Genomic DNA, 22,114 nt, shown 5'->3' with positions numbered 1-22,114 from the left:
TAAACAATTATTCTTAGAATATGGTTTTAAATGTGCAAAATCAGAAGCTGCTTTAAATTTAATTGATTACGATTACTTAAAAAGTTGGGAGAGCTTTATGATTCGCTCAAGCATTTTTTTCATTTGTGAAATGAATGGTGTCTGTTAAGCCTTAAAAAAATACTATTGAAATGGAATTTTTTTAGTAGAATGGCCATGGAAAGATGTAGTGGGATTTTTATTGTTTTAATAATCTGTCTTCAAGATGGTAACACTAATGACTATGTGGAAAAGGATCATCTTTCTAAGCTGACTCATTTGGCTAAAATAGTAACAGCAGCCACTCTTGTATCTGGAATATCGCTTTTGAAATGCTTGAATGAGTCTCCTTTTTAAGAAAATAACGAAAATAGTCTGGGTGCGGTGGCTCACGTCTGTAATCCCAGCACTTTGGGAGGTTGAGGTGGACAGATCACTGAAGGTCAGGAGATCGAGACCAGCCTGGCCAACATGGTGAAACCCTGTCTCTACTAAAAATACCAAAATTACCTGGGCGTGGTGGTGTGCACCTGTATTCTCAGCTGCTCAGGAGGCTGAGGCAGGAGAATTGCTTGAACCTAGGAGGCAGAGGCTGCAGTGAGCTGAGATCGTGCCACTTCACTCCAGCCTGGGCAACAGAGCAAGATTCCGTCTCAAAAAAAAAAAGCAAATAAGGGATAGCATCTCTGGCAGAATGATATTTGTCCCCTGGATTCCCTAGAGATGGGTGGTCATTGTCTTGGGAAAGAAAGAAATGAATGTGTTAAATCTATGCCAAAGGCTCTAACACTTTCAACATTTTGCATAATTGCACCCAATAAAGATATTTACAAGGAAGTAATAACTTGAAGTTAATTACTTTGTGATGTAGTAGGAAAAAAACACTGAACCAGGGACTTGGGAGACCTTGGTAGTAACTTGCCATAAGCTGGCAGTGTTGCCTTGTCGGGTATCTTTTTTGTTTTTTCTGTTTTTTGTTTTGTTTTGTTTTTTTTAAAGACAGAGTCTGGCTGTGTTGCCCGGGCTGGAGTGCAATGATGCGATCTCGGCTCACCGCAACTTCTGCCTCCTGGGTTCAAGAGATTCTCGTGCCTCAGCCTCCTGAATAGCTGGGACTACAGGTGCCCTCCACCATAACTGGCTAAGTTCTGAATCTTTAGTAGACACTGGGTTTTGCCTTGATGGCCAGGCTGGTCTTGAACTTCTGGCCTCAAGTGATCTGCCCGCCTTGGCCTCCCAAAGTTCTGGGATTGCAAGCATGAGTCACCACACCCAACCCTTGGCAGGTATCTTTATCTTCTTGACTCTTATTTTGTCATTTGTAAAATAAGAGAGGACTGCTAGCTGGATGAAAGCCTGGAGTGACAACCTCTCCTTATATCTGAAACATTTTGAAGTCCCAGAATTTACTATTATTATCTTATATCCTCAGGGCTGAGAAAGAACTGACACTAGCTTTGTTTACCAGGTGATACAGTCTTGTGACTGCTCCAAAAATACCCTTCTCAGCCCTTTATCAAGAATCAATGTGGGCTTCGTGAAGGGTGTGGTTCCTTACAGCCTTGTGGTGCTTAATGTTACTGGTTTGGGATGTGGAATAATACTGTTATGCTGCTGTGTGTCTCCACAGTGAAGAGTTCAAGTTTTTTGGGTTTTTTTTTTTTTTTGAAGGAGAATTTTTATTAAGTACAGAAACTCAGCAGTATATATTTAACACAGTTTAGTGGCAAGTTCTTTGACCTCTCTGCCTTTTACCACTTGGCAATGTAAGCCGCAGATTTATGACCCCAGACATTGCCTCCCGGGTGACAGTGATCTCAGCATACCCATCACTGTAACTGGTTCCGGTAGTTTCCACCAGCTTAGCCAGAGCTCCTTTGTCTTCCCAGTTAACCTGTATGCAGGCAACACTGGTGCCAGTCTCCCCGTGGACTAGACGTCCCGGTCTGGCCGTTCCTTTATGACGTAGTAGGGAACCCCCTCTCATGAGACAGGGCAGATGGGAAGACAGCCTGCTGGAAAGGATCCATGTCGTGTGCAGTCACCACCAGTTGAGCCACCTTGTTCTCCCACAAGGTAGCGACAGTGTTAACCGCTGCTGCAAGGACAGGTGGTCTCCAGTGGGGACCTCCCCTTTGCCGGCAGCTTTCTTCTCAGCCCAGGCCAGCAGCCATCGCTTCTTCTCTTGCTCTGTCTCTGGTCAGTACCTGTGGGCCAGCCTAGGCAGCTGAGTGCTGTTTTGCTGCCCAAGGCCTGGACGAACTGGTTCCTCACAAAGGCACTTTCAGCCATGTTTAGAGGACAGTCCTTTGTCACCACAGCTGGATGTAGCGGGGCTGCTTGACAAAGCAGGTGAGGTCTCTTGGGGTTGGATGTCCTGCAAGTGCCAACATTCTTGGGTCTCTCTCAGGTGATTCATCACCTTGGCTGCCTGCTTCTTCACAACAGGGCCTGGGGCCACCGTCTCCAGCTGCCCAAGATACCAGTAGAGTCTAACGTTTAAAGAAGAAGAAAATGAAATTAAGGAAAGCAGCTTCTTAATTTACTGTGTAACTTCGGTCGGCTGCTGGCTGGCTCACTGATGCTTAGAACTAACTGTGGTTTTGAATCACTGTCGTAATGTTTGGTTTTATTTTCTGTGTCCGTCATGAAGGCTTCATATCAATATACTCCAAGATAGTCCCGCTTATGAGATCTTACCGGTGCTTCCAAAGACAATCTTTCTCTTCATTGTGAATTCTTTGGTGGTGCTTGTAGTCTGTTAAGGTGAAAGGGGGTGCCAGGTCCAGGCTCCTTGTCGAACTGGATCTATTGTACAACCCATTTACTCTGCTGTTGACAAGAAGAAGGAAGACAGGGCCCTGTCTGCCTCACATGATGAGCTGTTAGCCCTGGAAGACAGACAGACTTTTCCTATTACTCAAGTGGGCATCTGTTAGATCCCATGTGAGCACTTTGTCTTCCTGTCCATTGAGGGTCTCATAAAAGCTTTGGCATCCTACTACAGAACTGTGTGCACAGTGGACACTCAGAAAGAATGGAGGTGTATTATCAGCTCTCTCATTGGTTACAGTATGGGAAAAAGGAAAAGGAAGTAATTTTGTTTACCTTGAACCTGAGTACTGTGGTAGCAATAAACTACCAAGCAAAGAAACAACATGCATTTGAGCTTTGGCAACTGTTTACTTATCAAGCACTAATGGCTCTTATATGTATGTATAAATGACATTTTATATGTTACTAATAATAGTTTAAGGTTCTAATATTCCTACCACAACTCCACTGTAGACGATGAGAGGAGTCAGGGAGACTGGTTGGTCATGATGCTAGTGAAGTAGAGAGCTCTGAGCTGGTTTGCCTGTACAAATGACAGAGAAGACACTTGCTTGTAAAACTAAATGACCAAGTGGGTGCCTGGGTGTAGGGGCCTTGGCACAAGATGATCCTGAGGGTTGAAAATAGGGTGGCTGAGAAGAGAGTGTTGCTATTAGCCCAAGTAAGAGGCCCATGGAGGAGCATGTATCTGGGCACATTGATTTGGAGATGTGGACAGGCCATCTACCACATGAGATCATGAACTCCCATAGCCTAGGCAAGTTGACCAGCTTCTTAACCAGCCCCTCACAGGTGACTTCCAGGAAACACACGTCTGGCTATGGCCCTGCAGATGTGGACATGGAGGTCCTTTGCATAGAGCAGATTGTTGGAGCTCTCTGAGATGGCAAAGAGGGAATTTGAAAAGAGAAAAGAGATAGCCAAGTATAGAAAATTGCAAAACAGGAGGAAGAGGAGGTAATAATGGATCAATTAGGAAGGTTGAAAAAGATTTCAAGGAATGTAAAGGAACCAGAGAAATACTCCACCCAGGAAGCCAAAGAAACAGTTGCCATAGAGGGATTGAAAGGGATGAGGCCTGGAAAGGAACCATTCAATAATGTCATTTCTGAACAATGAGAGAAAGAGAAAGAACAGATTCTCCAATAAATGGTGTCTAATAGTTGGCCATTTGGGAAAAAGTAGTTAGATCCCAGACCATATGTAAACATAAAATATAAATGTAAAAAGTCAAGATGAAATTATAGACAAATATTTTTATAACTTGGGGTCAAGAATGTTTTATAAGCTAGGAAGCTGAAAAGGAAAAACAGATATTTGGGTACATAAATATTAACACCTTCTTGCATCTCAAGACACCACAGAGAAAGTTAAAAAAAAAAAAAACAACAACAACAACTGGTGGTGTACTGGGACAAAATATAAACAAAGCATGATAGAAAAAAGGTTACTACCCTTTAGTTTAAGATAAATTTCTGTAATCAGAAAGGAGAAGTAACAGAATAAAAGAGCAGGTATACTTTGTTCTCCAAGGACAATATATAAAATGACTATGAAAATGTTTGCTAATAAAAAAATACAATAAGGAAATGGCAGTGTTTGCCTGTTAGACTAGTAAAAATTAAAATCCATTTTAACATCCACTACTGATGAGGCATGGACACTTAGGCAGACATTATCCCTGGGCACCTAAGTTGTCCAGTCCTCTTTGAGAATATTTGGTCCAGATTTATTGAATTTTTGAGTGTATGTATACTTTGATTTAGCAGTCTCATGTCTAAGAATATATCATATAGAAATCATACCATGAGAATACCAGATTTATCTAAAAGGGATTTATTGCGTCATTAACAATCACAGAACATAAAGAATAACCTAAATATCAGTGAGAAAATGGTTAAATGTGTGTGCATCCATAGAATGAAATATTAGGCAGCCATTTTTAAAAAGAGGTAAATCTGGGTGTTTTACTCTGAAAAGAATTCCATGATAAATTGCTATGTGAAGAGGGAGAATGAATCATAGCCCAATATTAGCCCGATCTCATTTATCACTAATAATAACCCCTATGTGTATTTGAACATGTAAATAGGTGTGTCTCTATACACCCATGAAAATGTTGGGAAGAACATACACCAACAGGGTAGATAGAGGCAGGGATGGAGAGGCAACGAGAAAGACAGAAACGTTCATTGATGACCTTTGAAAGAGCAGGGATGGGGATGGGAATCAATGGGGTGGGAAAGTGGTGAGCTGTGAGTATGGGGTACTCAGGATTAATGATTAGGAAGATGGAGATGTAGCTGAAGAGGCAGACAGGGTGATACATAAGGTTCTGTTGGCTAGGAGAGGAGAAATTTGAGTCTAGCTGTATGCCAAAGGGAAAAAATACAAAAAACAAAAACTAATAATTGAAAGAGCACAGTAGTAGTGGAGGCAGTGAGGAATGGAATCAAGACAGGGCGATCCTCCTTTCTCTGGGCTTGCAGAGACTGAATGAAGTTAGCAGAAACTAACTTTACCAGGAGCTACAAGCAGATGGACCCTATGAGGGATAGGCAAGGCCAGAGGCAGAGAGTAGGGATGCAAATTGTGCTGTCAGAAATGAAAAAAAAAAAAAAAAAAAAGAAGACATTGGAAACTACTCTTGAATTGATTTAGGTGGGGAAAGATGGAAGACACTGAGGAAGGAAAAGACGTAAGTTCAGAGCCAGCTGAAATCAGGTCTTCTTTTGTAATGAAGCAAGTTGCCATTTCCTGAGTGTCCAGCAGCCCAGGGGAGGAGAAGGAATCCCGTGGGTTTGGGTCAGAAGTAGAGGAGTTCCGAACTTAGTGACATTTAAAGAGCTGCCCAGGGGTCCCAAGCTGGGCCAGGAAAGCCCAAGCAATGCTGACAGCCTGAGAGAATGTAAAGAACTGAATGACTTCATTAGAGTTTTTTAAAAAATAAAGGCAGATACCCCGGGGTAAGGAAATGACAGAAGTGGCAAAAGAGCAAGTTGGAGCCACAAGGGGGGTTGTCCTAGTTCCTTGCAGAAGAAATTCAGGCTCTAAGGGCCAAGGTGTAACCAAGGTGATGGGTGAGTATCATGCTGTTGGTTTGTCGCAGGAGACTCTTAAGTCCCATGAGGGCAGGGATTATGCATCTCGCCTTCTTTACATCTCCAGGGCTGAGTGCAGTCCCTGGCACATAATAGACACACAGCAAACATTGGAGGGAACCAGCAGCTAGGGTAGGGTGGAAACTAAGGTCTTGGTGTTGAGGCATTCAGGTATCTCTAAGGTGAGGATGCTGGACAGGCTTCACTGTTAGTCACTGAGGGAAATCACAGGAGACCCAGGTAAAGAGAAGTATAGAGACTTGTATTAAAATGATCAAGAATTCTGGGAAAACTTCTGGTTTTAGTTGATATTAATTTGTGTCCCTTACAAAAAAACAGTTCATATAAAAAGCCCTCAAGAACCAGGTAGACCTTTTAGGTTTGTTAGTTTTCATTGACATAATTTATAGTGACCCATTTATATTTCTCCAAGTCGCAGTTCCCTAAGAAGATGGCTCCTCATAGCCAAGGGAAGGATGAGAGCTACATACACTCGCTCTTTGTCCTGGAAAACCTGGGATTTGCAAGTGAATTTCATAATCAAATCTAGATCAAATGTCTCCAGTCAAGCTGGTGTCCACTAGCAAATGACAGACTCTCCTACTGATAAAAAAAAAAAAAAAAAAAAAAAAAAAAAGTTCCCAGTCTCTTCACATACTCCTTTTTCATGGGCTTTTTTCTTTTTTCTTTTCTTTTTTTTTTTTTGAGACAGTTTCGCTCAGGCTGGAGTGCAATGGCCAGATCTCCGCTCACTGCAACCCCCACCTCCCGGATTCAGGCAATTCCCCTGCCTCAGTCTCCTGAAGTAGCTAGGATTACAGGTGCCTGCCACCATGCCCAGCTAATTTTTTTGTATTTTTAGTTGAGACAGGGTTTCTCCATGTTGACCAGGTTGGTCTTGAACTCCTGACCTCAGGTGATGCTCCTGCCTTGTCCTCCCAAAGTGCTGGGATTGCAGGTGTGAGCCATCCCACCGGCCTTTTCATGTTTTGTTATTACGGTTTTTTTTGGAGACAGAGCCTCACTCTGTCACCCAGGCTGGAGTGCAGTGGCACCATCTCAGCTCACTGCAACCTCCGCCTCCCGGGTTCAAGCTGTTCTGCCTCAGCCTCCTGAGTAGCTGAGATTACAGGCACGCACCACCACACCCAGCTAATGTTTGTGTTTTTAGTAGGGACAGCGTTTTGCCATGTCATGTTGTCTAGGCTGGTCTCGCTGGGGGTAGTTGGAGGGAATTTGATTTTTTGAACTTCAGGTTTTATCGTGAGATTTCAGCAGTTCAATCACATATGCAGGCTCCACTTCTAATTCTCATTCTCTTGCTATTTCCACCACATATGCAGTGACTTCCTCCATTGAAGTCTTGAACCCTTTGGAATCATCCATGAGTGTTACAATCACTTCTTTCAAACTCCTATTAATGCGGATATTCTGACCTCATCCCTTGAATCATGAATGTTCTTCATGGTATCTAGAATGGTGAATCCTTTCTAGAAGGTTTTCAATTGACTTTACCCAGATCCAGCTGAGGAATGTATGTCAACTATAGCCTTATTTGCTTTATTGTGGTTGTCTGGAACCAAAAACTCAGTGTATCTCCGAGGTATGCCTGTATGTTTATTTCAAGACTAAAATACAGAAACTTCCTGTAATGAGTCTTCTTGCCCACAATTAAGTCATCTTCACAGTGTTCTTTCATTTTGGACTGCATTCAAAATATTGCTTTTAACATTAGAACCACACCAGCTTAAAGCTTGGATATATTTCTGCAACTACAGGGATAATGGGAACTTTGTGCTTTCAGTGGTATTCTCCAAGGATGCCTTTGTCCTGGAGTCAGATAAGTGAGTTGCAGGCTGGCTTTCAGGTACTAGAAATCTTACAGATGGTAGCAAGAAAAGTGATATGGGAGGAGGAAGTTGAATTGTCATGAAGCATCAAGAGATAGAGCACGTTGGGAATGATGGAGGGTCTGAGAGTCAGTTAGCTGGGATGAGGAGTATATCAGTCCAGCTGGCTGCATGAAGATCAGGGTACATGAGAAGGGGTCAGCCTGGGGAGAATTGAGCTGCACCTGGATTTGAAACTAGATGAGAAGCTGGGGGTAGTTGGAGGGAATTTGAGTTTTTGAACAGATGATTCAGTGAAGGTAGCATCATGTGAGATGGTTTGCTCGCTTGCTCATTGATGCTGTTGCCTCTGTGGGTATAGTGCTCTGAATTCTAACTCTTGAGTTGAAGGCTATGTATTTTAGCTCACTAATCCCAGCCAGTCCCTTGGAACTTGTTCCTCTTACTCCGTGTTTACTTGTACCTACCCACACAGTTACATTCTATTGGTGGCTGCTAACTGGCACTAAATAACTTTAAATAAAACTGTATTCCCTCTGATAATTTTGAACTCTGAAGAGTATTCTCCATGATTCTTCAGATGCCAAATTTAAATGTATCTCTCAGTATTTCTCTACAGAGTCCGAAACATGCTTTTTATATTACTGTTTCTTGGCAGGTTTCAGAAAACTACCAGATTGCAGGCATTTATCATGGTCCTGTAACTCCTATCTCTAAATCTGCATCCCTGCCCATTCTCCCCCTCCACACACCTCCCCCCGCCCCATAGTTATTTCTATGGACTTGGTGGCAACTTTGCGCAACAGAACTGCTACCTTAAAAAGTTGCGGATAAAATATGGCTCCAGGTCACATGAAGTGTAAAGACTTATGCCCGTGACTGGAACATAAGGTCAACAAGATGATTCCAAACTGGGGCACTTTCCAGGGGTTGTTTGGGGGTAAAAACACCATGTTTACACAAAGAGAAAGCTATTCACAGCTTTCCTTTTGGGAGAAAAAGCATTATCAGCTTTTTGTGGCTTACTTATTCTATGGCTTATCAGTTGACTAACTTTTAATGTTCCCTTCTTTATGCCTTTTTTTTTTTAATCCTTTATCCAAAAGGATATGGAGATGTTGACTTTGAACTTACCAGAGGTAGCCCAGATTCAAGAAGGCTTTATGAACCTTAATTATCAATAGTGGAGAGAAGGGTCTTTGTTTAACCAGGAATAATAGGATTTCTGTGTTTTTCCTCATCAACTTTCTAAGCTAATAAGTTTTGTTGCTGCTAGCATTTGTTTAGTAGTTCAGCATAGAAAAATGACGTCGAGCATCTTAACATTTAGAGAGGAAGTTGAATATGAAATTTGTTTTCTGGAATACAAGCCTCACTAGATTGAGTTGCTTGGCAGGATGGCAAATCTGCCCCTCCCAGCACTGAGACGGATGAGAAGGAGCAGAGAATGGAAAGGCTGTTTTCTGTGTGCCTCAGGAAGGCCCAGAGAGGTGGGCACAACGGCCACATGTGGGGATGCAGAATTGAGGCTGGGAGAGGATAAATGATATGTGAAGGGCATCCTGCAAGATAGTTGTGGAATAAGAATTCCAATGCAGGTTTCCCTGTTTTCAAATGCAGGCTCTTTAAACTGCTCTATATTCTCTCCATAAAAACTGAAAGATGCTTCACCAAATAGCCCTTTAGAGGTGCTAGGTTTTCATTGTGCTACTGTACATCATAAAGAGAGAATTTACTATCTTTCCCATTTAAAAGCATGCAGTATTTACTGAGTAATGCTAAATCTTATATTCTGCTTTCTTATGTTCTAGATTTTCTACCCTAGCAAGGATGGTACGAAGATTCCAATGTTCATTGTGCATAAAAAAGGCATAAAATTGGATGGCTCTCATCCCGCTTTCTTATATGGCTATGGCGGCTTCAACATATCCATCACACCCAACTACAGGTGAGCTCAGAACACACTCAGAGTGCTAGTATTTGATCTTTTCCATATAGTGGAAACAAACCAGAGTGCTCTACTAAATCAACTTTCTAAAATACATTACTGGCCAGGCGTGGTGGTTCACACCTATAATGGGAGGCTAAGGCGGGCGGATCACCTGAGGTCAGGAGTTCAAGACCAGCCGGGCCAACGTAGTGAAACCCCGTATCTACTAAAAATACCAAAAATATTAGCTGGACGTGGTGGCGGATGCCTGTAATCCCAGCTACTCGGGAGGCTAAGGCAGGAGAATAATCACTTGAACCCAGGAGGCAGAGGTTGCAGTGAGCCAAGATCACGCCACTGCACTCCAGCCTGGGCAACAAGAACGAAACTCCATCTCAAATAAAATACAGTTCTGGAAAATTCTTGCTGCTTGTTTTCATAGATGGGGAGGATTATGTGTTAACTATCTGAATTTTTGACCAGGAATTGAAGGATTATTTACAAGCTAATCTTGAAAAACAACCAAAAATGTCCTCAGTGTAATAGGTTGTTTGGGAACTGGATAGGGAGGCTATCTATGGCTGCGTGACTACAGAAGATTAGTATTAATCAAGGTCTTAAAGGAAGCTCCTTTCTTCAGTGTTTGTCATTTGCTGCCACCACACTACCTTCAGTATTCTCTTCAGAGGGAATGATTTCTTAGCTGATGATGTTTTTCACCAGCAGTCTTAAAATAGACTGTCTTAACATTCAGCCATAAATGTTTTCTGTGTACTCTGTTACATCATCTATTTTAGACTATTGTGTGCTGTTTCTGTGATTATTTCCCAGATAACTACGTTCAGGGAGAAAATTCTACATTTATATGTTTGCTATTGTTGGTATAAATATCTTGTTATTTGCAAACTTAATTTTAATATCCCATTGCTAGTATAAAATGGAATTTGCTTTGAGCACTTTTAATAAAAACAAGGAGGTTCCCACCAGCAAGACTAGCTTTGAGCCAGCTTCTAAATAGAACCCCATATGAAATCTGATTCACAGATTCATCCAGGATCTTCTCTGTTTGGGAAGAGATTCATGGACTGGTGACTACCAGGACATAAATTCAGAATAGATTCAACCATCTGTCCCGAAGTTGAATACAAGAACACTGGTACTTTGTTTTGAGCACTCAATATCTGTAGAAGCTCATTATTTTAGATTTAATGAAGTATGAAATATGATGCCTGCCCTCAAGTGATTTATAATGAAATTGTGGACCTCAAATAACTGGCTGAAGAGTTTGCGTTTATCCTTTTGTTAGCAAGGAGCTGATGGGAGGCTTTGTGTAAAATCACGATGTAGAACAGTATTTTCGAAAGATATATGTAGCATCATCATATGAGCAAATGAAGGGAAACTAGTTAGAAAAGTGTCATAACGGTTGCTGTTCATTCATTCTATATTGACAGCTCCATATACCAGGCAACATTCCAGATATGGGGACTTCCCATCTCTTTCCAAAGTTTCCCAGGCAACAAGATTTGTTATGATTGTAATAACAAATATGTAATATTAACACATTGATATCTATGTGTTAATATTACATGCCATATTATTCTCTGACATTATTAGTCTAAGAATGCAAGCCTCAGGTAGAGCAACCTTGCTCCTTGAAAAATAAAAATAAAAAAGACAATAAATGTAGGGGTATATTGTATTAACCTAATCCTTATATCACTCGAAGTATTAAAATGCAGGGTTCAGTTTTACCTCACAGCAATGCTCGAGTTTGGGGCAGTGAACGCGTGCTTCATCAGTGGACAATGAGTCACCTCGAGCCCCATTCCCTTGGTCCCAGCAGGTGGGCCAGGATCAAGACAACACTGATTCCCAAGTGGATCTACTGTAGCTAAAACCACTTGTCTTTGTTCATTTGGGCAACAAGCATTTATTAAGCCTGCCCCGTTGGGATTCAAGAGATGAGTCCTGGGGCCATTTTCACCCCAGAACCCAGTGCATTTAATAATAGTCTCAGGAGAGACCATCAGAGATGCGTGAAAATCTTGAAGAGAGGACCAAGTGATCAAACATCAGTTTGGCTAATAAGGTGTGGTTGGGTGGTCTGATACATCTACCCTAACTCATCTGACCTTTCCTGTTCATCCTCAATACTCAGGAAATTAGCATTCAAATCACTGAGAGCCTTCAGTATATAGAAGTCCATGGTTTCCCCAGTTACTAAAAGAGTGACACAGTTCTCAGAAATAGTTCTCAAAGCACAGTTAATTTTAATTAACAGCGTGTCAGTACTTTTAGGGTCACCATGGAAAGAGAAGAGGGAAACAAAATCCAGATTTTCCAAAGGACTTAATGCTGTTTCCTAGAGGGTTTGTGCTGTAGTTTCTTCTGCTTATCTTTAGAAAATATCCTCCAGCCCTGATAACTCTATTCCTGATCTCCTTTACCTCTTGCACACCCTGTGTTGGTTAATTTACCATGGAAATTTCTGTAGAACTGGAAAACATGTTTAAAAATCCATGTTCCAGAAAAAGCTTTTTCTTTTTTCCAACTTAAACAGTTTGGAGAAAGTTACTCAAAAAATGATAAAAGGGACTATCATCAGGTCCTCCTGTGAGCCCAGCACCATTCATGCCTGGGCTGGCAGGGTTTTGTTTTTTTCTCTGTTTAGATTATGAATTGTGTAGTGAAATATTTATCAATGTAGAAAAATAAGACACTGAATGCTCATGAAAACATATTAGCTTTGCCTGGGCGCAGTGGTTCACGCCTGTAATCCCAGCACTTTGGGAGGCCAGAGCGGGCGGATCACTTGAGGTCAGGAATTCAAGACCAGCTTGGCCAACTTGGCAAAACCCCGTCTCTACTAAAAATACAAAAATTAGCCAGGCATGGCGTCACACACCTGTAATTCCAGCTACTCAGGAGGCTGAGGCTGGAGGATCACTTGAGCCCGGAAGGTGGAGGTTGCAGTGAGTCATGTCTGTGTCACTGCACTCCAGCCTGGGTGACAGAGTGAGACTCTGTCTCAAAAAATATGTATATATATTAGCTTTGCAGTTAAGTAGTAATAGGAAGTTATGTATTTTTTACTTTAATCGAGCAATAAAAGAAATGTCAAGCTTCTATTCTGATATTACTCAGAGTGTTGCTGGGCATACACTTTTTTGAGATGGAGAGAGAGCATGGTCTTCACTAGGCAGTTAATGGAAGGTTAACTGTTTCTACTGCTTCTCAGTGTTTCCAGGCTTATTTTCGTGAGACACATGGGCGGTATCCTGGCAGTGGCCAACATCAGAGGAGGTGGCGAATATGGAGAGACGTGGCATAAAGGTGAGGTGTTTGCTCTACAGAAACACAAGTCTGACATAATCAAAGCTGAGGTTGTGCTCATCCTTCCTGTTGGAATGAGCTGAGGGGGTTAGAAGCAGGAAAGCTTTTTGGCTAGATGAATGAAAAGCAAGGATATTATCAGACACATTTAGGCACCACCCCCCCCCCTTAAAAACAACTCACTCTTTTCAGATTTTATTTTCCTTTGTTACAATAAATAGATGAAGTACATATTTTTCAGAAGCATTCCCTGTTATTTTGGGGCTTAACTCAGAGGTTGTGTTTTTAATTATCACTGTCAGGAGTGAATCTTGGAGAGCTTTTTGGTATTTGTTCCATCTCCTGTTAGCCTTGTTTTTGTAGTTTAGCATGAGTTGACTGTCTTGAAACAGAAGTCAAGGCAGGTCATTTTCTCTTAAGAGAAAGGAGCAATCTTGGAGCTTTCTGTTCCCAGTGTGGGCATCCTCCTGCTGGTTTTCTGAGATCTTCCCGGCATTGCTGAGAAATCGCATCCTCCTAGCATTGCTGCTGTGACTCTATTGTGCGTGAGTTTTAGACATAAAAACAGTGATTTTTCTTTCCTAGTTTTATTCCATCTCCATTCTCTGGCCTCCTGAAGCATGTATTGTAGCTGATTGACTAATACCCAACTTTATACCCCAGATGGTCACAATTTTTTTGAATGATCGTCTGTATTTTAAAACCACATCTGTTCCACTTCTTTCTATGTGGAGCACCCCTCACCCAGGCTTTTGTGTATCTGAAATTGAATTCATAGACTAACCAGTGGTCTGGAGAGGTTCTTCACTTGTCTTGGTCCTGTGTCTTTGGGGGAGGGAGGACATGGGAAAGCACCTTCACCTCCACCAGCTCTGTGCTTCCCCCAATCTTGACACCAGCGTGGCCCCCAGTGCTTGGGGTTGGTCAGCAGCTCTACGTGAGAGGGGTCTCCTCAGTATCAGAGACCACCCTTCAGATATCTGTACCTCCCTTCTGTTTCCTACGCCATCCCTAAACCTGAGGCCTGAGGCTCCGGAATTTTTTCATCAAATCAAATCAGCAGACATGAGGATAAACCTGTAAAGAGATTTCCGTAAGTACCTGTTAGGTACCGTATGCAGGAAAAGCTTAGGCCTGACCCCTGGGCATCCAACATGCACGCCAGGGGCTGACAGCAGACTTCTCAAGTGCACCTTAGTGAAAGTGAGTGCCCCTGGCTGGCCATCTGGTCCACCGTTGCCAGGTATCATCCCCAGAAACTACTGACTGTGACTGTCTTTGAAACTGCAAAGAATTCATTGCATAATTTTGAGCTGAGATTAGAGTTTACACTAAAATCATACTGTGAAACTGATATTAAAAGATGAGTGATAAGAAGATAAAATTTCTGTATACCATGTTTGATTTACATCCCAAATATGTGTGCTAATTCTGAACCCCTTGACTCACCTGATTTCTTATTTAAGTTGTATGTAGTTTATGTACCATACCCCCTACTCATGGTCCCCTGATCCTGGGATCCTCTCCTGAAAGAACTGGATTCTTCTCCAGAAAACCCCTTTGGTCATCAGATGTCCACCATGCTCTGATAGGGAAGAGTAACTTTGCTCCTAGTCTGCTCTCCCATTCTTTTATTAATTAGAACCAAGTTATTTTCCAGTCTTGGGATTAGGCAGGTTCAAGCTTGACTAAGGCTAACAGTAGACTATGTTTAGACTGATTTATAAACTTCCTCGAAATTTAGGCCATGATGAAAGGACCAGAAATAGACCTTTTCCAGTTATAGCCTAGGATATAACACTGGTAAATCTGAATTCCATTCTGTTAATTGACTTTAAAATTTAATGCTCTTTTTAAAATATAGTCATATACCCAAAATACTGTTATTCCCGGTAACTAAGTAATCCTAGCTATTCTAAATTCACTGGTAATTTCTTACTGAAATCTTAACATTTGTTTTGATACGAAAAACATTTCAGTAGCACTGCTTTATCTTTAATTAAATTTCAGCAGAAGTGGTTAATCTCAAATATCTAATTAGATCTGTGTCTGGTCTTTGTTCATTTCAAAGGCAGTTATTTCAGACATCTCTTCCTTTGAGGACATGCTTTTGACTTTTGGCCTTTACTTATAGATATTTCAGGGCCCTGTAAATGTTTCTCCAAGTAATTTGTTTGGTTTAATACACTGGAATGATTTGCAGATGATAAAGCCCAGATTCTCTGGGGAAATGTTGAAGATCTTTCGTTCTGGAATTGAGAAACCATAATGTGATGCTCTGCTGCAGCACTGCCTCACCACCCAATTCCTGCTGGTTCTTTCCATTAACAACTGAGAGCAAGACTGGGGAATTTCTTTCTCCTCATCCCCGACCATGTCAGACTCCTGCAGAGGTGGGGTGGGAAGCACGCCTCTGCAGAGCACTTCCACCTCCATCTTTGCAGGGAGGGGAGGCACGAGCACTCCCACGGCCAGCTCCGACTCAGGTGTCGGGTGCAACCCAGAGGACTAAACACTGCTGCAGGTCTTGGTTTATACTTGTAAGTTCAGCTTCCCAAAATACAGGTTCCTTGTGATGCCATGCTGCTATCCTTTCATCATCATGCTTCTCTTAGAACCAACCATCTGTTCCCTTTGGGGCGTTTCCTGTTTAAGTTCTAGAGGCTTTTAGAAAAATACAGATCCGCCATATGGATTAGCATTGTGGTATTGATGATATATTTCCACAGTGCATAACAGAACTTAAATTGAGGCTTTTTTTTTTTTTAATGCAGTGTTAACCCATGGTTTTTAAGTTAATCAGTAGTTGAAACTGTGCCCTATCATTTGAATTCCCTTTAAACTGATTTTTATGTTTTGTTAATTAACTTTCTTCCACTTTGGCACATTGTAGGTGGTATCTTGGCCAACAAACAGAACTGCTTTGATGACTTTCAGTGCGCTGCTGAGTATCTGATCAAGGAAGGTTACACATCTCCCAAGAGGCTGACTATTAATGGAGGTTCAAATGGAGGCCTCTTAGTGGGTAAGTACTGGATTTTATTCATTGTACTTACTAGTTAGCCCTCTTGGGGTTTTCAGATACACCATCTGTAGGCAGCTCTTGATTTACTTTGTGGATAGGACCACAAAGTGGTATCAGGAGAGCAAAACCTGTTTGTACCATTTGTATTTGGGCATCTGATAAATGACATACAAAGAGACCCTATTCTGCCTTGGGCAGGTCCTGAGATCTTGAACAAGTCCCTTAATCTCCCTTATCACTGTGAAAGCAAGTGAGGATGGGAGGAGGGGATACAGGGTTTCCAGAAAGTCCTCAAGCTTTTCAACATTCACTTTGGGGAGTAAAGCTCTATTACTGATGAGAATCCCCATGCCTCTGACAGATACCGGAGAGGGTGGGGAGCTTTGGGGCCATTGGGCAGGTGATTTCTGATGGTTTCCTCCTATGCTCTAAGGATAAATGCAACCAGGGCTCTGGAAGCTTGTAAGTATTGCCTTGCTTTGTTTAATGATAGACTGCCTCCCTTTTCTTTCTACCTTGGGTTTTTAGCTGCCTGTGCAAATCAGAGACCTGACCTGTTTGGTTGTGTTATTGCCCAAGTTGGAGTAATGGACATGCTGAAGTTTCATAAATATACCATCGGCCATGCTTGGACCACTGATTATGGGTGCTCGGACAGCAAACAACACTTTGAATGGCTTGTCAAGTAAGGTTTTATTGACATATATATGTTGTTAGTGGTTTAATATAAAGTTGAACACAGTGCCTTGCATTTGCATATAATCTACTGGAGAAGAGGTAGGAATACCTACTTGTCTTTCTTGTTTTAATATAGTCTTTAACAAAAGCAACAAACTACAAAAATGTTACAAAAATGTGGTAGAACAAAATTCTACAGAGGGCCTCCCAAGATTCCTACCCTTGTTATTCAGACACTTATCTAGGTACTGCTTGCTGTGAGGGAGCAGGATATTAATCTGCTGCTCTTTGGAGTACCTGAGGGGTCCCAAATCACATAAACCCTTAAAGGCTGAGCACATTCTCTGGCTGGAGTCAGGGATGCAGCAGAAAGGGAGGTGGGAGAAATTGGAAGCATATAAAGGATTCAGCCTGCCATTGCTGGCTTTGACGATGGAGGAAGCAGGACCTCTAGAACTTTTGAGCAACCCCTAACCAACAGCCATCAAGGAAACAAGACCTAAGTCCCACAGCCGCACACAACTGAATTCTGCCAACATCCCGAGACTGCAAGTAGGTTTTTTCCAGAGTTTCCCCGTAAAAGTCCAACCAGCCAACACCTTGACTTTGACCTTGGGAGACCCAGAGCAGAGAACCCAGCTGAGCCAACTGAGACTTACAGAACTGTGAGATAAGAAGTCTGTGATGCTTCATGCTGTTAAATTTGTGGTAATTTGTTACTATAGCAATCAAAAGGTATTATTATACTTTATATCCATATATGGGATTTCCTTTTCTAAATTAAGCAAAGAATATATGCTCCTGAAATGATAGGCCAAAAGTAGGGGAAGAGGGTGTTGAGTGTGGTGGCTCACACCTGTGATCCCAGCACTTTAGGAGGCCAAGATAGGCAGATCACTTGAGCTTAGGAGTTCAAGACCAGTCCTTCATGGGCAATGTGGTGGAACACTGTCTCTAAAAAATTAGCTGGGCACAGTGGTGCATGCCTGTGGTTCCAGCTACTCGGGAGGCTGAGATGGAAGGATGGCTTGAGCCTGGGAGACAGAGGTTGCAGTGAGCCAAGATCACACCACTGCATTCCAAGACCCTGTCTCAAAAAAAAAAAAAAAAAAAAAAAGGAATATATTCAAGTACAGTTAAACTTCTTTTATGCTCAATATAGCTACATATGTTTGAAACTGCAAGTTGCATTATTGAAATCCTATACAACTTCCCTCGTATCCTGCAACCACTATGCTGATAACAATGAGTAAACAGACATTAAAACTTCTTTTTGGCAGTAAGCGTGCCTATGATTTGCGTTGTTTCAGCAGCCCCGTGAGCTTACTTCTTACAGTCTTTCAAAGTTGGAGCCACATAAATGACACAGCTCCCCAGTTTCCAGGAGCCCTTGCCTCATGGCCTAAATGGTAATGCAAGCACAGTCTGTGGTAGTCACTCACATACTAGTTAACTGCAGTCCTCCTTGCTAGTAAACTACCTACGTCCCTGTGCCATAAAACTCTACTGTTGCTCTCCAGCCTCACAAAGGCGTTTTTGCCTTCCAGATACTCTCCATTGCATAACGTGAAGTTACCGGAAGCAGATGACATCCAGTACCCGTCCATGCTGCTCCTCACTGCTGACCATGATGACCGTGTGGTCCCTCTTCACTCCCTGAAGTTCATTGCCACCCTTCAGTACATCGTGGGCCGCAGCAGGAAGCAAAGCAACCCCCTGCTTATCCACGTGGACACCAAGGCGGGCCATGGGGCAGGGAAGCCCACAGCCAAAGTGATAGAGGAAGTCTCAGACATGTTTGCATTCATAGCGCGGTGCCTGAACATCGACTGGATTCCATAAACAGTTTCCTGCTTCCTCCTGGCAACGACAGAAAACCTCAAGGGCTTTCCCACGTTCAGACCGAGAAACCACTGGGCATAATGCTTCCCCACGGGAACATTATTCCTGCACTCACAGGCTACAGTTGAACAGAACTGCTGTGGGAATTTTATCTTTTTTAGGCTTCTCCTTTTTAGCAAGCCCTTGGCGTTTCTTTTTCCACCCAGTCTAGGCACATGTGGTTTTTTTTTTTTTTTTTTTTTTTTTTAAAAAAAAGGCATGTTTGGATAAATAGCTAAATGGCAACAAACACATTGTGAATATTAGATTGCTGAATTAAGGATCATAGTCGGGCACACTTATATATAACACCTCAGCGAAATTTGCTTCTATATCCATAACCTCTATATCTTTCAATAAATGTGAGAAATGTTCTCATGGAGAAGACTTCTTTGCAACAATAATAAATGTTATTTAAGAATGACAGGCTTTACTTCCGGTTTCTTCATATTGAGGGGCAAACTCCAGAAGTGGAGTTTTCTGTGAGAATAAAGCATTTCACCTTTCTGCAACAAGTTAGTTTCCAAGCAGTGAAGTCATAGAATGTTTGTTAGCTTTGAAAATAAGTTGTTCAGCCACTCCATCTCCCTTGTTAGAGGTGATGAAGCTGTCAGAGGGGGTTCACTATCATAAACACTAACCACTTAGTTGGGTAAAAATCTGGGGATCTTTTGGTTTGGATGCCTCCTTTCAAAAATCACTGGACTGGAAAATTCAGATTATTCACCTATTGGTCTGTGTATTGATTTGTTTACAAAGTATTCCTAGAAATCAGAGTTCCCCAAGGAGCTCTCGGAACCAAGGATCGTTGGTTCCAAGAGATCACATGAGTACATTATCCAAACAGATACATATATCCAAGCGTATCTTACAGTCAGAAATTCCAGCATTTCCCAAGCTGTTTCTCTTGCATAGATCACTCCTGGAAATAGAAATAGTTATACTTGGGGGGAAAAAAAAAGTTTTTTAAGATATACTATTCCTTAAACTTTCATCCATATAATTTTTTTCAGGACATATATTTTAACATCTCATGAAACAATGTTCCTTTGAATATCAGTTTGGGAAATGCTGATCTAACTTAAAACAGTTTTTTCCCCTTTGTCTTGCTTTATCAGATATGATGAAAATTATTTTATATAGTATCTTAACCTTATATAAAATAACTTAAAATACTTCATTATTCCAATAATTTTGTACTTTTCCAAGTAAGTCCCATCTTCCAAGCTGTACATGTATGTGCTTTTAAGAGCTCTCTCTCATTCTCTACTTCAAGTTATGGTCAAAAATTAGACATACCATTTTGTATCATATCACTGCATACCAAGCATACTGAAAGACAGCTATATGGCTTGGTTTTTCTCTTCTGGAATCATGTTTTCCATTACTATTGAGTACTGTACATAATATAGCTGTCATTGAACATATGATTCACCATAACCCCTCTGGAAACTGTGTCAGTAGCCAGTGTTGCATACCATGTCTCCATCATCATCACCATCTACTCAGAAGCCGATACTAGCTAGCTTTGGTATAACTGCTGACCAGCATGGCAGGAAAGAAAGAAAATACATTTGCACAGTCAAGCCAAAGGCAGCCTCTTTCCTAGACTAGCTGTGTTGTGTGAAGTACAGATAGCTGAGTTGTATCCACCGAGTCCAGAGCATTTTCAAGGTTGCACAGAATCTAACCATACTTTCTGAGGTCTGCTTCACAGCAGAAAATACAGTGTGTAGTGTCTGAGCTTCAGACGTCAGGACTGGGTTCAAATCTCAAATGTCACTTAGGAACTGATGATGAGGAATACAGTAATACATTTTTAATGCCTAGCATGATCGGCCTCCAGTTAGGAATTCTCTTTTCCAACCTAATGTTTGTATCTAGATTTTAACAGGATCACTAATCCCACCAACTAAAGATATTTTGGGGAGTGTGGGGAGCTTTAAACATTAGAAATAAGACTTGAGACTGGGCTCCTACCCAGAACTTTAAGGGATTCTTCTCTGTTCGATCCCACTTTTCCGTATCCTGTGCTCTGCCCTTAGGGTCTGTCTTATCATTCCTCTCTTCTAGCTATTTTGAAATGCACAGATGATTGTAAACTATAGACACCCTACTGATCTAACACTAGGTCTTCTTTCAAACTGTGTATTTGTACCCATTAATCTCTTCATTCTCCCTTTCTCCGCCTACTTTTTTTAGCTCCCACGTGAGTGGAGAACATACGATGTTTGTCCTCCTGTGCCTGACTTACTTCACTACCATATTGACCTTCAGTTCCATCCATGTTGCTGCAAATGACAGGATCTCAGTCTTTTTTATGTCTGAATCATATTCCACCGTATATATGCACCACATTTTCTTTATCTGTTCATCTGCTGATGGGCACGTGAGTTGATTCCCTCTCTTGGCTATTGTGAATAGTGCTGCAGTAGACACAGGAGTGCAGATATCTTTTTGACATACTAATTTCCTTTCTTTTGGATTTATACCCAGTAGTGGAATTGCTCAATCATAGAGGACCTCTATGTTTAGTTTTTTGAGGAGTGTTGTTTTGAAAAAAAAAATAGTTGTACATGTTGCACAGGTGGCCTCACTGCTTTGTCACAAGGCCTTGCTAAACACACCAGAGCATTTGTTACCTTAGTAAGATAAAGTCACATCTATGTTCACTATGTACATACCTGGAATACTGTAAAACTTTCCAATTAATCATGTTTCTTAAATACTCCCACTAAAGCTTAAGCAGCTACACACAAATGGTGCTACGAGTTTGAAAAGGATAAATTTCAACTAAGGAAGCCTGTCACCAGTCTCCCAAGGTTTGTCAGTTTTACCAGCCTCTGGAAGTTCCCAGCAGGCCACACAGCTAATGCCCAGAAGGAGTTGCAACGACTCCAAGGCAGGTTAAGGACAGGCTGGAAAGCTGTGGGGGTTGCTGTAAAGAGGCAGAGGTCATACTATTGGGGTGGTCAGGCCAGTGGGATGAGGACTGAGGCCCATGAAGGAGAAACATTGAGCCATTCTCTGCCTCCATATCTCAGGGACTGAAGGTGCAGAGAGAAAAATTCCTGCCCTCATTCAGTTGATATTCCTCCCTGGAATATCAACTGATACTGATATTCAGAGATGATAAATTATCTTGCTCGTGTTTACCCTGTGCCACCTGCTGTAAGCGCTCTGTGTGGATGAATGTTTGTCCTCACACAACTTTAGGAAGCACATAATACCTTTTCCCCATTTGGCAAAAGTCTCTTAAGTCCCCCAGCCAGGAAGTGGGCAGGCAGGGCAGTAACCCCAGGAGCTGGGCCTTGGAGACTGCACTCTTTTTTTGAGATGGAGTTTTGCTCTTATGGCCCAGGCTGGAGTACAGTGGTGCTATCTCAGCTCACTGCAACCTCTGCCTCCTGGGTTCAAGTGATTCTCCTGGCTCAGCCTCCCCAGTAGCTGGGATTATAGG

General features: G+C 41.9%; 1 protein-coding gene across 2 annotated transcripts in view; it reads left to right on the top strand.

Moving 5' to 3' along the window:
• The window catches only part of PREP (prolyl endopeptidase), a 140,075-nt gene extending 120,995 nt beyond the window's left edge, over positions 1 to 19,080 (top strand). For both annotated transcript variants that reach the window (XM_033234727.1, XM_033234728.1), the window contains exons 11-15: positions 9,616 to 9,752; positions 12,976 to 13,070; positions 15,964 to 16,095; positions 16,624 to 16,780; positions 18,321 to 19,080. In XM_033234727.1, the coding sequence (XP_033090618.1) occupies positions 9,616 to 9,752; positions 12,976 to 13,070; positions 15,964 to 16,095; positions 16,624 to 16,780; positions 18,321 to 18,615 (816 nt within the window). In that variant the 3' untranslated portion in view covers positions 18,616 to 19,080. The remainder of the gene's footprint in view (positions 1 to 9,615; positions 9,753 to 12,975; positions 13,071 to 15,963; positions 16,096 to 16,623; positions 16,781 to 18,320) is intronic.
• Positions 19,081 to 22,114: the final 3,034 nt, after the last annotated feature.

The sequence above is a fragment of the Trachypithecus francoisi genome, unplaced genomic scaffold (assembly GCF_009764315.1).
Source record: "Trachypithecus francoisi isolate TF-2019V2 unplaced genomic scaffold, Tfra_2.0 Lachesis_group15, whole genome shotgun sequence".
In the NCBI taxonomy this organism is placed as follows: Eukaryota; Metazoa; Chordata; class Mammalia; order Primates; family Cercopithecidae; genus Trachypithecus; species Trachypithecus francoisi.
This window is presented reverse-complemented; position numbering and strand designations above follow the sequence as displayed.